The sequence below is a fragment of the Anser cygnoides genome, chromosome 18 (genome assembly GCF_040182565.1).
Source record: "Anser cygnoides isolate HZ-2024a breed goose chromosome 18, Taihu_goose_T2T_genome, whole genome shotgun sequence".
Classification (NCBI taxonomy): Eukaryota; Metazoa; Chordata; class Aves; order Anseriformes; family Anatidae; genus Anser; species Anser cygnoides.
Genome location: NC_089890.1, coordinates 11,903,712 through 11,916,446, shown reverse-complemented (window position 1 = coordinate 11,916,446; position 12,735 = coordinate 11,903,712). Strand labels below are relative to the sequence as shown.

The 12,735-nt window shown below is 43.2% G+C and overlaps 1 protein-coding gene across 2 annotated transcripts in view; it reads left to right on the top strand.

Annotated features, from left to right (window-relative positions):
- NF1 (neurofibromin 1) overlaps window positions 1-8,440 on the top strand; it is a 99,945-nt gene extending 91,505 nt beyond the window's left edge. For both annotated transcript variants that reach the window (XM_066979781.1, XM_066979779.1), the window contains one exon: window positions 3,594-8,440. In XM_066979781.1, the coding sequence (XP_066835882.1) occupies window positions 3,594-3,736 (143 nt within the window). In that variant the 3' untranslated portion in view covers window positions 3,737-8,440. The remainder of the gene's footprint in view (window positions 1-3,593) is intronic.
- Window positions 8,441-12,735: the final 4,295 nt, after the last annotated feature.

Genomic DNA, 12,735 nt, shown 5'->3' with positions numbered 1-12,735 from the left:
AGACAAAAAACTGTGGAAGATATGATTTGTAGTAATAGGATTTTGCTGTAACCTTTTTATTTGCTGTCAGACATCCTAATTTTTGCTGCTGGTTGTACTTTGAGCCTCTCCCATTAAAATACCATTCCTGCTATTCATCCCAGTGCTGCACATGTACTGCAAGTGTTGGGTGTTGTTAAACATGCCTCAGACAATCATTTTGTTGCAGAAGTAATGTGACAGCTACACGAAGATATTGCTACACGAATGATTGACTTGAAGTAGAATTATCGTAAAAGTAATAATTGATGGGAAGTGTGTCTGCACTAAGCCCAAGTCTCAGATTTATATCTTCAAATGACAGACTGTCCAAAGACGTTAGAGTAATGGCTCATAACCCAAGGCTGTCACGTGTTGTCATATGTCAGCATGAAGCTTACACTGATGGGGTTTGTTCTGGAAGGTTGTTCCATGTGTTCTGGAAGGTTGTTCCATGTGTTCCATTTTAGCACAGCATAGTAAGAGTTACCTTGTCCTGCAGAGAACGTCTGAGGCTTCTAGGAAAGGTATACGCACTTGGGTATAAATCATCTGTGGTTTCATCCTCATCTTGTACTCTGTAAGCCTCCTCCTACCCCTGTCTGGGGAAGCTGCGCTTCTGCAGAAGCAGTTACCGTTAAGATTTCCAGACCTACCTGTTCTCTATGTGCTTCCTGTTAATATCCTTCTTAGAAAGCTGCTTCTGTAGTTGTTCTTGTTTAAAGTTAATTCTTGGTTCTTTTTCTTCCCCTCTTGATTTGCCAGGGCTTAAATCATTATAATAATTGGTGTCTACACTCAACTCTTCAAGTGAGTACCTGCATCAGTTCTATTCCTGATGTATCCTAAATAAGCCTACTTACCCCTCCTGTCCATACCTGCCAGGCAGTGAGGCAGTCCTTAAAACCTTGATTTGTACTTCATATACTTACAATTGTCTTTCTATTCCTGAGCTAAGGCTCAGTGCTGGGGGGATTTTGATGTCCTTGTATACACACAAATCTTTTCTGGTAGCAAGAAGTAGCCTCTGCCACTGCAGACTTGAGTTAAATTTAATTTGCTTGTTGTTCTCAAAACTGTAGCTGAAAAGGGCTGTGTGGCCTGCAAGACTTGCATTTGGGGTTTTCAGTGAGTACGTGTAGTGATACGGATGCCGTGAGGATGGAGCAGAACCCTTCATCTGCTGGCTGGACGTTCTGTCCGTACCTACAGCTGGTCATCTGCAGGCCTTGAGCCAGAGGATTGTTCCCAGGCCTAAGTAACCAGCCTGATATCCCAGCAAAACTTGGGCTTTTGAGAACTACATTGAATTGGTGTTGTGAATGATTTTAATTGTAATCGTATCTCAGCTGGCAGATACTAAAAACCGTATTCCAGCCTCGTGACTGCTGATATCTTGTTAAGGCAAGAGTCTGCGCTGGTAAGAGCCTGGCAGCAGTGCTGCGCGTCCAAGTCAGGCACATGCCGAAGTGCCCGTCTCTCTCAGGCAGACTTTCCGTGCACTTTACAGAGTCTGCCTTCCCTCTGTAGGTGCCTAAAGACAGAGAACTTGTTTCATTTGTCCAAACTCGGTGTAACTTTATGAAGCGTTCAGTACAGATCTCTGGTGATGTTTTTAAATCAGTTTGTCAAACGAGACTTTCTTGGCTAGCTGGAAAGCCTTGTTTACCAGAGCAGTCTCAAAAAGAGATGACATAAATGGTCTCCAAGCTCTGGTCCTAGTGTTTCCTTACGCTTAACTTAGGAGGGTTTCTTTTTGGGGTTATGTATGGAGAATTTTATTTCAAGTACCCATGTACATTCTACCAACAAGCATTTTGGAGCACGTCCCTTCTGCGAACGAGAAGCTGTGTCCGCAGGGAGGTGCTGACGCTGCTGTCGGCTGCGGGGGGTTGTCAGCTGCCGAAACGGAGCGCTCTGACCGGGATCCCACTGGCCTGTTGGTTACGAGCAAGCTTCCAAGCGTATTTGCAGTGATTTTTGTTGTCACTATGAACGTCAATATATATTTATAGTTGCAATATATGTGTATAGATAAACCGAACAGCAGTATTGAAATGCAGGTGTCGCACATCTCCGTTCGGTTCACTCCGGATTTGCACACTGGTTTTGCTGCCCAGGTTGTGCTGTGGCACACAGTAGATGAGAAGTTAGGACAGGCTACTTTGCATGTGCTTAGCACCTATTTTCAAAATATTTGTGTTTCGATTGCTATTACACGTAGGTGACGGGTGCCCGGAACAAACTGCGAATGAGAAAACGTGGGGTTCTGTAGTGGTCTTCAGATCAGGAGGTTCTGAAGGTATTTTAACGTCCATCTGAAATGCATCCCTTTCTCCCCAGGTTGTTCTACATGTCAGGTGTTGTTACAATGCAATTTGAAACAGCTGGAAACCTTGCAAATATGATTCTGTTAGAACTTGATTTTAATGGTACTACTCGACTGAGACTGTTGGAGAACGGAAAGGCCTGCTGCTGATGACAGCACGCTTTGTCAAGGATTTTCTTGTTTTGAGTGACAAAGAAAAAAATTCATCTTCAGATCCTTAATGCACATTCGGCTTAAGTAGATGAATAATGCCTACCTAAAGTATCTTTTTAAAAAGTAGGTTCTGAGAAGAAAATTTAGCAATTTCCCAGACCCAGGCAATTCAGCGCATCTCTGATGTGCATCCATCTAAATCATATGGATCATCTCCTTTTTCTTTACACATACATATGCTATTTCCCATATTAAATAAAATTGCTATTTGGCTAGAGATGACTCGATGGATTCAGTGACCAGTTCATAACCCCTGTATATTTTCATAGTGTTGTGACATATTGAAACAAATCAGCCTGTGTCTGTGGGAGTATTTTGTCTTTTATTCTTGGACGCAGCTTGAACTAACAAATCCAGTCTGCAGCTTAAAAAAAAAAAAAGATTATTTGAAGGAGTCTTGTTGAAATTTGCCCTGCGTGGACGTGTGTGGATGGGCACCACAGGTTAGCACATGGACGTGTTTGGTCAGGTCAGAGGCTGTGCTTTCCCTGAGCAGAAAGTCATACGTTTGATCCTGAAAAAATGATTTTTCATATTACAGAACTGCAGTAAATCAGCTGTATCAGATCTCTCATTTACGAGTCGTCATCACCAGTAAGGCTGTGTTATGTCTTGCTATAACAGTTACAAGTTTTTTGTTTTTTGTTTTTGTTTTTTTAATAAATTGTTCCTCAGATGTCTGAAGTGCTTTCCCAGCTAGGGCAGCACCGCTGGTCGCTTGCGTTACGAAGGGCTGTTTCCGCACCGCCACCTGTACGCATGGCAGAACTGGGCCGTGTTTCGAGCACAGCGTCACCGACTGTCACCGTGTCGCCGGTACCTGGCCGTTGCGCGGTCCAGAGGGCGCTGCCTGGCAGGCGCGGGCTCCGTGCACCCTGCGATGCCTTTATTTTGGCGTCAGAGGCGTCACAGTTTTTTGTACCACATAGGTGCCTACATGCTAACCTGTTTATTTGCAGAAGCATCTGTCCTTAGAGCATTAAGCCGCAGGGTGGGCAAAGCGAGGCTAACCTCGATCTGTGTGTTTCCCCAGGGATCGACAAGGAGAACGTGGAGCTCTCGCCCACCGCCGGCCACGCCAACAGCGGGAGGATGCGCCACGGCTCCGCCAGCCAGGTGCAAAAGCAGCGAAGCGCTGGCAGCTTGAAACGTCACAGCATTAAAAAGATTGTGTGAAATTTGGGTTTGGTTTTTTTTTGAAACTGACTGACGTACGTGGGCCTCTTGCAAAGGGCCCCCCACCAGTTATGATGCTGCACTTAATTTTTAAAGTTCCCATCCTGTCAGCCATGTTGCCAGATGATCAACTCCTGAAACATTGCCTGAATTTTAATGCCTTTTTTTTTCTTCTGTTTTTGATTTAAGCCAGTGTTTCAGAACCGCTTATAGATCCTGACGGACTTTGTAGCCGAAGAAAGCGTGGAGTTCTTTAACGCTGCAGTACAGTATCTTGTCCAAATATGAAAGCCATTTTCCATAGACGGTTCTACCTTGCTTCTGTGATATGCCTTGTTTGTTTCTTCTCTGAAGGAAAGTGTTAATACTTAATCCTGTTTGCACACTTGTCAAGGTAGTGGCTTTATGAGCCGGGGAAGTTACTATAATTCTGGTTTTAATTCAAACCTGTAGGATTTTTAGCTGTGGACTTTTTTTTACCATGCTTAAAAGAAACTTACAGTAGCCGCAGTACAATGAGCTTAACCAGAAGTGGTTGATTAGATTAAATTTCTAGTAATTAGCAATAAATTTAAAGAGGACAAGGAGGCCGCATGAGTCTCTTCATTCCCCAGACCATAGCTTCACATACTTGGACTGTATATGGACCAGACTGGACAAACTGGCTTTTTTCCAAAGCAATTTTTTTTGCTGTACTTTAACTGCACTAAAGAAGGTTGGATAGTGGAAAGAAAATCATCACAAACTGACTATTATGGTGTCATTGTAGCAATGTTGAAAATTTATTGCTTCTTTCTTCCATTTAGCCTGTACTTTAGTTTCGCCCTTCCCACCAATATGCACCTTCGAGAAATTCCTGGCAGAAAAACCATTGGGGTATGGAGGGGAGAAAATTTTATGGATTAACTTCCAGCTCTGGGAGGTTTTTTGGCAAAGCTGCTTTTGTGCTGCCCAAGCAGTGACATAAAAACAGTAATGTTTGCTTAAGGTACATGAACTTAAAAAATAACTGACATTTTGTCAAATCCAGGTTACGTTTGAATGTTTGCAGTGCAATTTCTGCTATCAGTACAGACGTTTGCAGTCAAACCTGTCTTGCAGAGCTTTCGAGGGGGTTCAGTTTGCAAGGGTTCGTACTTGGGGGTTATACAAAACTGAAATTGCTATCACTGTGAAAGCCACAGTATCACTTGTCAGGCACAGTAGTGTATTAGCAATGGATGACTGTGATAATATGCTGCTATGTTGAGTGACATGTAAAGATGTGGCACTGGGTGCTACAGATGCTACCTGCACGGGCTGAAAACGTGCGGAGTGTTGGATCTCAGCGGAGAACAGAAATTCTGACAAAAAGGCCTGTCATCCAGGTGCTCATCTTAGGGCTACGTATATCTACTGCTAAACAACAGCTATACTTCCTAGTTTGAGATCCCTGTTGTATGTTAGAAATTAACAATTTATAAGTGGCTTTAAAGGAGAAAAAAAAAACAGTATATAAAAAAAAGGAAATCCTCTAGTGCAATTTTATTAGTGGCTTTCAGTAAATCAAACTCCACAGCTAAATTGTTAGAGAATGGTACAATTAAGTGTTCAGATTTTATTGATATAGCACGTAATTCACATGTATCCACACAGTAACAATGTAACATTTATGTAAATAAAAATGCCTTTATTGTATTGATTCATAAAATAACAACTTAATTTTTTTAATTTGTTTACAGTCCTGGAAGAACTATGAACACAAACTTAATATGCAAATAGTTTGCCAAAACAAGAGGAAAAAGTAGAATTAGCAATCTTGAAATAGATACATTGGAAAATATTAAGACTTGTGCAATTAACCAAATCTTTTTTTCTCGACTGTGTAGAAGCTGCAGTAGAAACGTGATTACTGAACTGATACAGATCTATGAAAGGGATTATGAGGCTAGAAGTGAATTTAGGAATAGAGCAGTGACTCGTGCCATGTTTTTAAGCTGCTATGCATTTGTAATTTGGGGAGTCACTGATACAAAAACCTTTCTCATCTCATACATCAAATTGCTAACAGCCGCCTTCGGTGTCACTGTCAGTTTGCTCTTGGTTATACTGAACCAGGCTAATTCCAGCCCTTTCCATTTTAATGAAGACAATGAGTTGTAGAAGCCCGAAGACTTGTTCTTGCCATAGGTGGGAGGAAAAAAGAATATCTTGTAATTTGCTGGTAGGAAAAGGTAATTTTCAGTTTTCTCCTATGAGCAAATTTTCTTTAAAAAGAAATAATTCCAGCTGAACTACCAAATCAGTTTCATTCGGACTGAGTGCATTGCAAGTCTTCTAGTATTTTGCATTGCTTATATAAAAAAGATGTCATTAAATTAGAATTAATGCAGTCTTAGAAATAAAAGTAATGCAAAATCAAAATGGACAATGGTTAAAATTACCTTTTGTGTGAGAACTAGAACTAGTGCAAGCTCTCAGTCCTGGCTGGGAAAAAAAAAAAAAAAAAAAAACAACTTTATAAAGCAAGTCAATACAAATTAATTTGTTCTATATCCTGGAAGGTGGGGGAGTCATTTAATTTTTTCACAGCACAGTTCAGTAAGAGGACCTGAACTTTTTAGAGCAGGGGTGTCAAACGTGTTAGGTAAAGAGAGATGAATTTTGGTGTAACTATAGTCATGGAATCACAGAGTGGTTTGGGTTGGAAGGGACCTTTAAAGCACATCCAGTTCCAACCCCCTGCCATGGGCAGGGACACCTCCCACTAACTCAGGTTGCTCAAAGCCCCATCCTGCCTGCCCTTGAGCACTTCCAGAGCTGGGGCGTCCACAGCTTCTCTGGGCAACCTGTTCAGTGCCTCACCACCCTCAGAGTGAAGAATTTCTTCCTTATATCTAATCTAAACCTCCCCTCTTTTAGATTAAAACCATTCCCCCTTGTCCTACCACTACACTCCCTGACAAAGAGTCCCTCCCCATTTTTCCTGTAGGCCCCCCTGAAGTACTGGAAGGCTGCTGTAAGGTCTCCCAAAGCCTTCTCCAGGCTGAATACCCTCAGCTCTCTCAGCCTGTCTTCATAGGAGAGGCGCTCCAACCCTCTGATCATCTTCGTGTCCCTCGTTTGGACTCGCTCCAAGAGGTCCATGTCTGTCTTATTTTGGGGGGCCCAGAGCTGAATGCAGTGATGGCCGCTCTAGGTGGCCACAGTCTATGGCCAAGATTTAATTCAGGGCCGCGTGCGCCCTGATACACAGCAAAGTGATCTCCCAGTACCAGTATTTAGGAAGTTTGTGCTTAGGTCAAGGGGGAAAACATGGCCTTTCATTAATAATTAAACTTTTGTTAGTAACTGGTTGTTCAGTGCCTTATCATTCATCACTTAGAAAGCCTGCTTCCTGTAGTAGCCATTGCTGTTAACCTTGCCTTTTTGGTTTCTTTTTCATAGCCTTCTTTATGTGTTCCCTCTTCCCGTTCCGAATGTTCCGCACCTTGCTCTGTTTCCTTCCCGTGAGCACCACTCTCCATTCCCAATCCAGCCTGCTTCAGTTCGCTCCCCATCCTGTCACTCCATTTACCTTAGTGATCAGCAGTTAGTTACTGCTGCTGATGCTTCAGGCTTGAAACCTGACCTAAGAAGGGGGAGACTGAGTTCAGACCTTCCAGTCACTGTTTCAGGCAGCCTGCAGACTACAGGGCACTCACCACTGCACGGGTTACCTTAGTCACGGTTTGAAGATTACCTCTGCAGCCATGGGGTCTGTGTACTTTAAAACGAAAACTTAATTTCAGAAAAATCTGATTTTAACATGTGGACCATATAACTACATAATGGGGACTGTATGTTTGACACCCCTGTTTTAGAACATGCTATCCATTACGCACTAACTACAGTACAGTACTGTAAAGATGATTAACATTTTGTGTTTGTATTTTCCCTGACTTAAAAATAATTCAGTAGTATTTGAATAGTGCATAACCTACCTGTTAATTATGCCGATGTTTCTGCTTTAATGTGCATGAGGTTTCCAAGAACAGGAAACATTTCAAATAAGTATTGTGGACTGAGCACCTGGGAGCATTCCAGTGCTCTATTCCTAACTGGGTTGTAGGTTTTAGGGCTTTTTGTTTTGTTCTAAGGTTAATTTTTCCAAATGTAATGAAGCACGTCTTACTGTTATGCAACAAACTTACCACAAAAAGTCACTTTTAGTGTTGGTCCCACAATTTTTTTTAATGCAGTATATTCACCTGTAAATAGTTTTTTGTGTAAAATTTGACAGAAAAGTATATTTACTACACTGTAAATACATGTGACAATATATTGTATTATTTTGCTTTTTTTGTAAAGCAGTTAGTTGCTGTACATGTATAACATACAAATTTGATTATTCTAGTGTTAGTAACTGTTAACTACTACTTCTCCTTCCTGCTGTTGCATTACATCATTTAAAAACCCATGCTGTGTACTATAAACCTACACTGTGTATGATATCTTACTATTTCCATTTGGGCCTCAACTTTGAAAATGTTTCCTCGATTCACAATCCTGTTCATAGCGCAAGAAATTGTGCATCAGCAGGCAACAGCCATGCTGATTCAAACACAGTTGGTAACTGTAGGCAAAAATGGTAGAAACCTGGTTTCAGATAATTGTTGTTCACCCCACTTCCCCCTCATGTATGTACGTTCCCTTTTTTTGAAGTAAAATGTAAATTCAACCTGCTTCAAGTTGTTCGAAGGTCATTCACTTGTGGTATGGGATGAGGTTGGTATATTCTGAACTCCTTTTCCTGTTTCTTGGAACAGGATAGTTGGATGGATTTGAAATGAGAGTTGAAAAGCCACACGCTGGGGAAAACTAGAATCAAGCTGAAATCCATTGTCTTGGATTTCTCTTTCCAGACAAATGTGCTTCTGTGTGTGTGATCCTGCATGGGCCTAAATAACAGCAATATTGATTGCCAGTAGATAACTGAGGACAGAATTTGGACAGAATAAAGCCCGTTGTCATGAATTTCATGTCACTTCAATAATATGATCATAACTGAAATAATCAGAATATTTCTTTTTTAAATGTAAATTTAATATTTTAATAAAACAGCTGCTTGGTCTTTAAAGAACATTTCAGTATAATTTGTCTATTTGGGCTTTTTCTAGCTTAGAAGCCTGAAGTTTCAACTGTCAGACATCTTTTATGACAAATCTATTTTTCCTTTTAGGAGAATATATTACTTTCCTATTAAAAATGTGTAAGTACTTACATTCTGGCTTTCTGAATCATAAAAGGATGTAAAAACACAAAGTGTGACTGCATTGACTTCTAAGACATCTTATTGTTCCTGCATAATAAATATATTATTAAGCCTGCTCACCTGAAAATACAGCCAGCCGTGCAGGCCTGTATGGCTCAGCTGCCTCGCTGCCGTGTTCCTGGGGCCAGTAGGGTCTGCATGAATAGAGGAGCAGCAGTCTCTGAACTTCTGTCTTAGAGGAGCTCTCGGATTCTTATTTGCTGCCTAACCAAACAGTGTCAAGAACCCTCTCTTCACACACACAATAAAGTAGACTTTTCCTGCTCTCTAAATGAGCCCCGACATTAGTGCAGACAGTGAGAAAGCACAAGCTGTGCCTTTGTCTCACCTTGGCGTGGCGATTGGCCATGCGAAAACAACCGGGTAACACAGACAGGCACAAATGTTACGCTGAGCCGGGTACCTCTGAACGGTAACTGCCAGGATTAGCCTCATCTCAGGCTGCTTCACAACTGCGAGCAGCTGGTTTAAGAAAAGGCATCAGACGAAAAGGGAAGTCGCTATCCCGTCTGTCATAGGAAGCTGCTGTGAGGGCTGGGGAGAGAGGATGTCGTTCTTTGCTGCAGTCGGCTGACCCCAGAATGGCTTGGAGCTGTCTGTTACCATGACCAAATACTGTTGGGGGTTAAAAGCTACTTCAGAAAAATGCCCACGTGCGTGAGATATGGGTGAAATCTGGTCCTTTACATCCTACCATAGGGTTGAATTCTACTGCAAGTCGGTCACTTGCACGATTGTCAAATGCTTTTAATTTTTCTTTCCTCCACTTAGGCCCATCTGGATTGGAAAGATGGGCAGAAAACACGTGAACCTAAATAGATTTAACGTGCCCAGGCACACGGTGTCACAGAACTAAAAATTAAAGCCAGTCTTGTTACGGAGAGTGCTACTGACCATTCCCTTTCAAAGCAACCGTGTTCTCTTCCCACCAGTAAAACTCATGATTTGTATGTGTGAATCCTGTGTGTCTTGGAACATTCGTTGCTTTGGGTGACTGCTGGTACGCTTAACGAGTTCTCAAATGAAAGTAAATCCCAGGGTTGTGTGGGTGGCGAGCGTAGAATAATGTCTCCTGTGATGTGACTTGTTAAAACAAGTACAAGCTTGCTGTTCAAAGCAGTAATGGAAAAAAAAGTCTGGCAACTACATCTTTAGGCTTAGTCAAATGATAAAACTATAAATACTGACAAGTAACTCTATGTTCAAGCAACTCCCACTGATCCATTAAATTGTATTTTTTTTCTCATAGCACACTGTCCTTCAGAAAAATTCGGTCTCCCCCTCTGCTGCTACCCCTGGTTAGCATACTGAGAGAACAAGCTCTGCACAGAGATCTGGGTGCTCCGTAGAACGGCTTTCTTGAGCCAAACACGAATTGGTCGTGCCGACCACGGCCTTTGAAGCCACAGGTAAATGACGTGGCTGGGTCCTGAACAGGCGGATCAGAGACAGGCCTGACTGGGACTGAGTTTTCCAAGCTCCAGCTTATTGCCTCAGCCTCCTGAGGCTACTTACGTTCAAGATACAGATACAAGATGCCACGTCAGTGGGGCAGTGATGGCCTCTGCCTTACCTGTCCTGGGCTCCATTCCCTTTGCCTTAATGTGCTTTCTCTCAAGTGCCTTCACTTGCTGGCTGTGCCCTCCCTACCTGCACTATCAGCCAAGGTTCCCTCCCCTTCTTGGTGAGTCTCATTCCGTTTACTAACTGCTCCCTACCTCTCCTAGAGCTCACTGCAAGCCATTCTCTGAAAGAGGCCTGCGGCGCATTTCGTGCAGTGCCAGGCAAGTGAAAGGGGAGGCCTTCAGCTCCTCACAGTGACAGCACATGCAAAGAGGGTGCAGTGAAGAGTTCTGCGCAGTCTGCAAGACCCACCCACCCGTCTACACACAGGCATGACTGAACACGGGCCAGACACAGGGCACAAAGTGGCTGCGAGCCAAAGAGGTTGGTTCAGACCAATGCAAAACATACAAAGGCATAAAGGCCCCACAGTGCAAACAGACGTGAGGCCACTGAGGTGGTAGGGGCAGGACAGCAAAACAAGGGGAGGAACTTTTGTATTTGCCCAAAACACTTGGCATCTAGGTCTCTGTGAAACAGGGATCAAACACAAAGGCCTTGTCGGTGCTGCTAAATCCTGCTGTTCTATGGATTACTTACGTGAAGAGCTGCTCGTGGAAAGAGAAGAGGCTGTCACCAGTTCTGCATATTCTGTCCTTCGGAAAGCTGCACTGCATCTTGTTCTCCAGGTCTGATTCTCCTCTGGTGGCCCTCCAGCCAGGCCCATCCTTGTTTTTAACTTCTGTCTCACATAGTTCCTGAAAGAAGGAAAAATTACCTTCTGAGGGGCGTACCCTTCATCAACTGCAGCGCAAAGACAGCCGCGCTGCTCCAAGCCAGTCCCGCACAGAGGCAGGCACGGCTCGCAGAGGCGACGCAGCCTCGCCCACGGCCGCTCTCCAGCTCAGAGCCGAGGGGTCCCTCGTGGCTGTGTGAGCAGGACACTGCAGTGCTTGGAACAGCGCACCCAGCGCTGCACACAGAACAGAAGTGTGTAGGCTCGGACAGATGAAACCAGGCTCACCCGAGAGCAAGGAACCTGCTCCAGTACTCTGAGGATTGGATCAAATACCCTGCAAAGCAATTTAGCGAGTACGCTTCTGTTGGCCTTACTTTTCCAGTTGTTTGAGATGTTAATGGGTAGACCTGTAATTTACAACAAAGGCACAGGTAAAGAAGGCAAGAATAAATTGGCCTTGAGGGTGCTGACATAACTTACCTGTTCCTTTCTCATTTTCAGTACTCCTTTTATTTCGTATGGTGCCAATTTTTCTTGCCAGGAACATTTGTTTGCTTTTTAAATCATCATGAAAGTTGAACTAGCAGCCTAGAGAGCTGTTTCCCACTCATGAAAAAGTCAGAGACACGGACTGTTCCTGTAAGAACGTGACTTGTCAGACACGGAAGCAGTTATTCCTTCCTTTAGCAGTGTTTGCTCTATTTGACTTATCATTATAACATTATTACTCAATAGAGCATATTTTTGGTTTCCCTATAGTAAATTCGGTGGACTTTGACTGCCATAAGAGCTCAGCTATGTACTGCACACAGAGAAAGATACCCCTTTTGTCCCAAAAGCTTAAAATGTTTATAGGCACCACGTCTGACACTGTCTTGGTGACCTTCGATAAATCGCTTAACATCTCAGGATCGGGCACCATAAATGCCTGAATTGCCCAACCGTAACAGCTAAGGATGACCGTCAGTTAACGGCATTCTTAGCATACGATCTTCAGATTAAAGACATTAAAAGGGCAAAGTCTCAGCACCGTGGCATGTTTTTCATCACGTGTGGAACACTTTATGGTCTGTAAGCAGATATTTAGTATTCGTTTCCGACTGCCCTAAACAAAAAGATTTAGGCAAACCAGGAACTTTTCACAGAACGCTTACACAAAGCAGTAATTTAGGGAAGACGGTCCTGCTCAGATACTCTTCTGTGATTTTTGTGAGTTACTCATTTACACTCTCTAATGTACCGCTTGCTGCATACCCGTGTAAATAAACAACTGAGCCGTTTTAACTCTAACCGTCCTGGTCAGTCAGGCCAATAAAATCGCCCTGCCGTCCTGTTGTTGTGTTTACAGCAGCAGCGCTCCTGCACACAGCATGCTGTATGTTCCCGGCCAGGCGATCCCCAGGA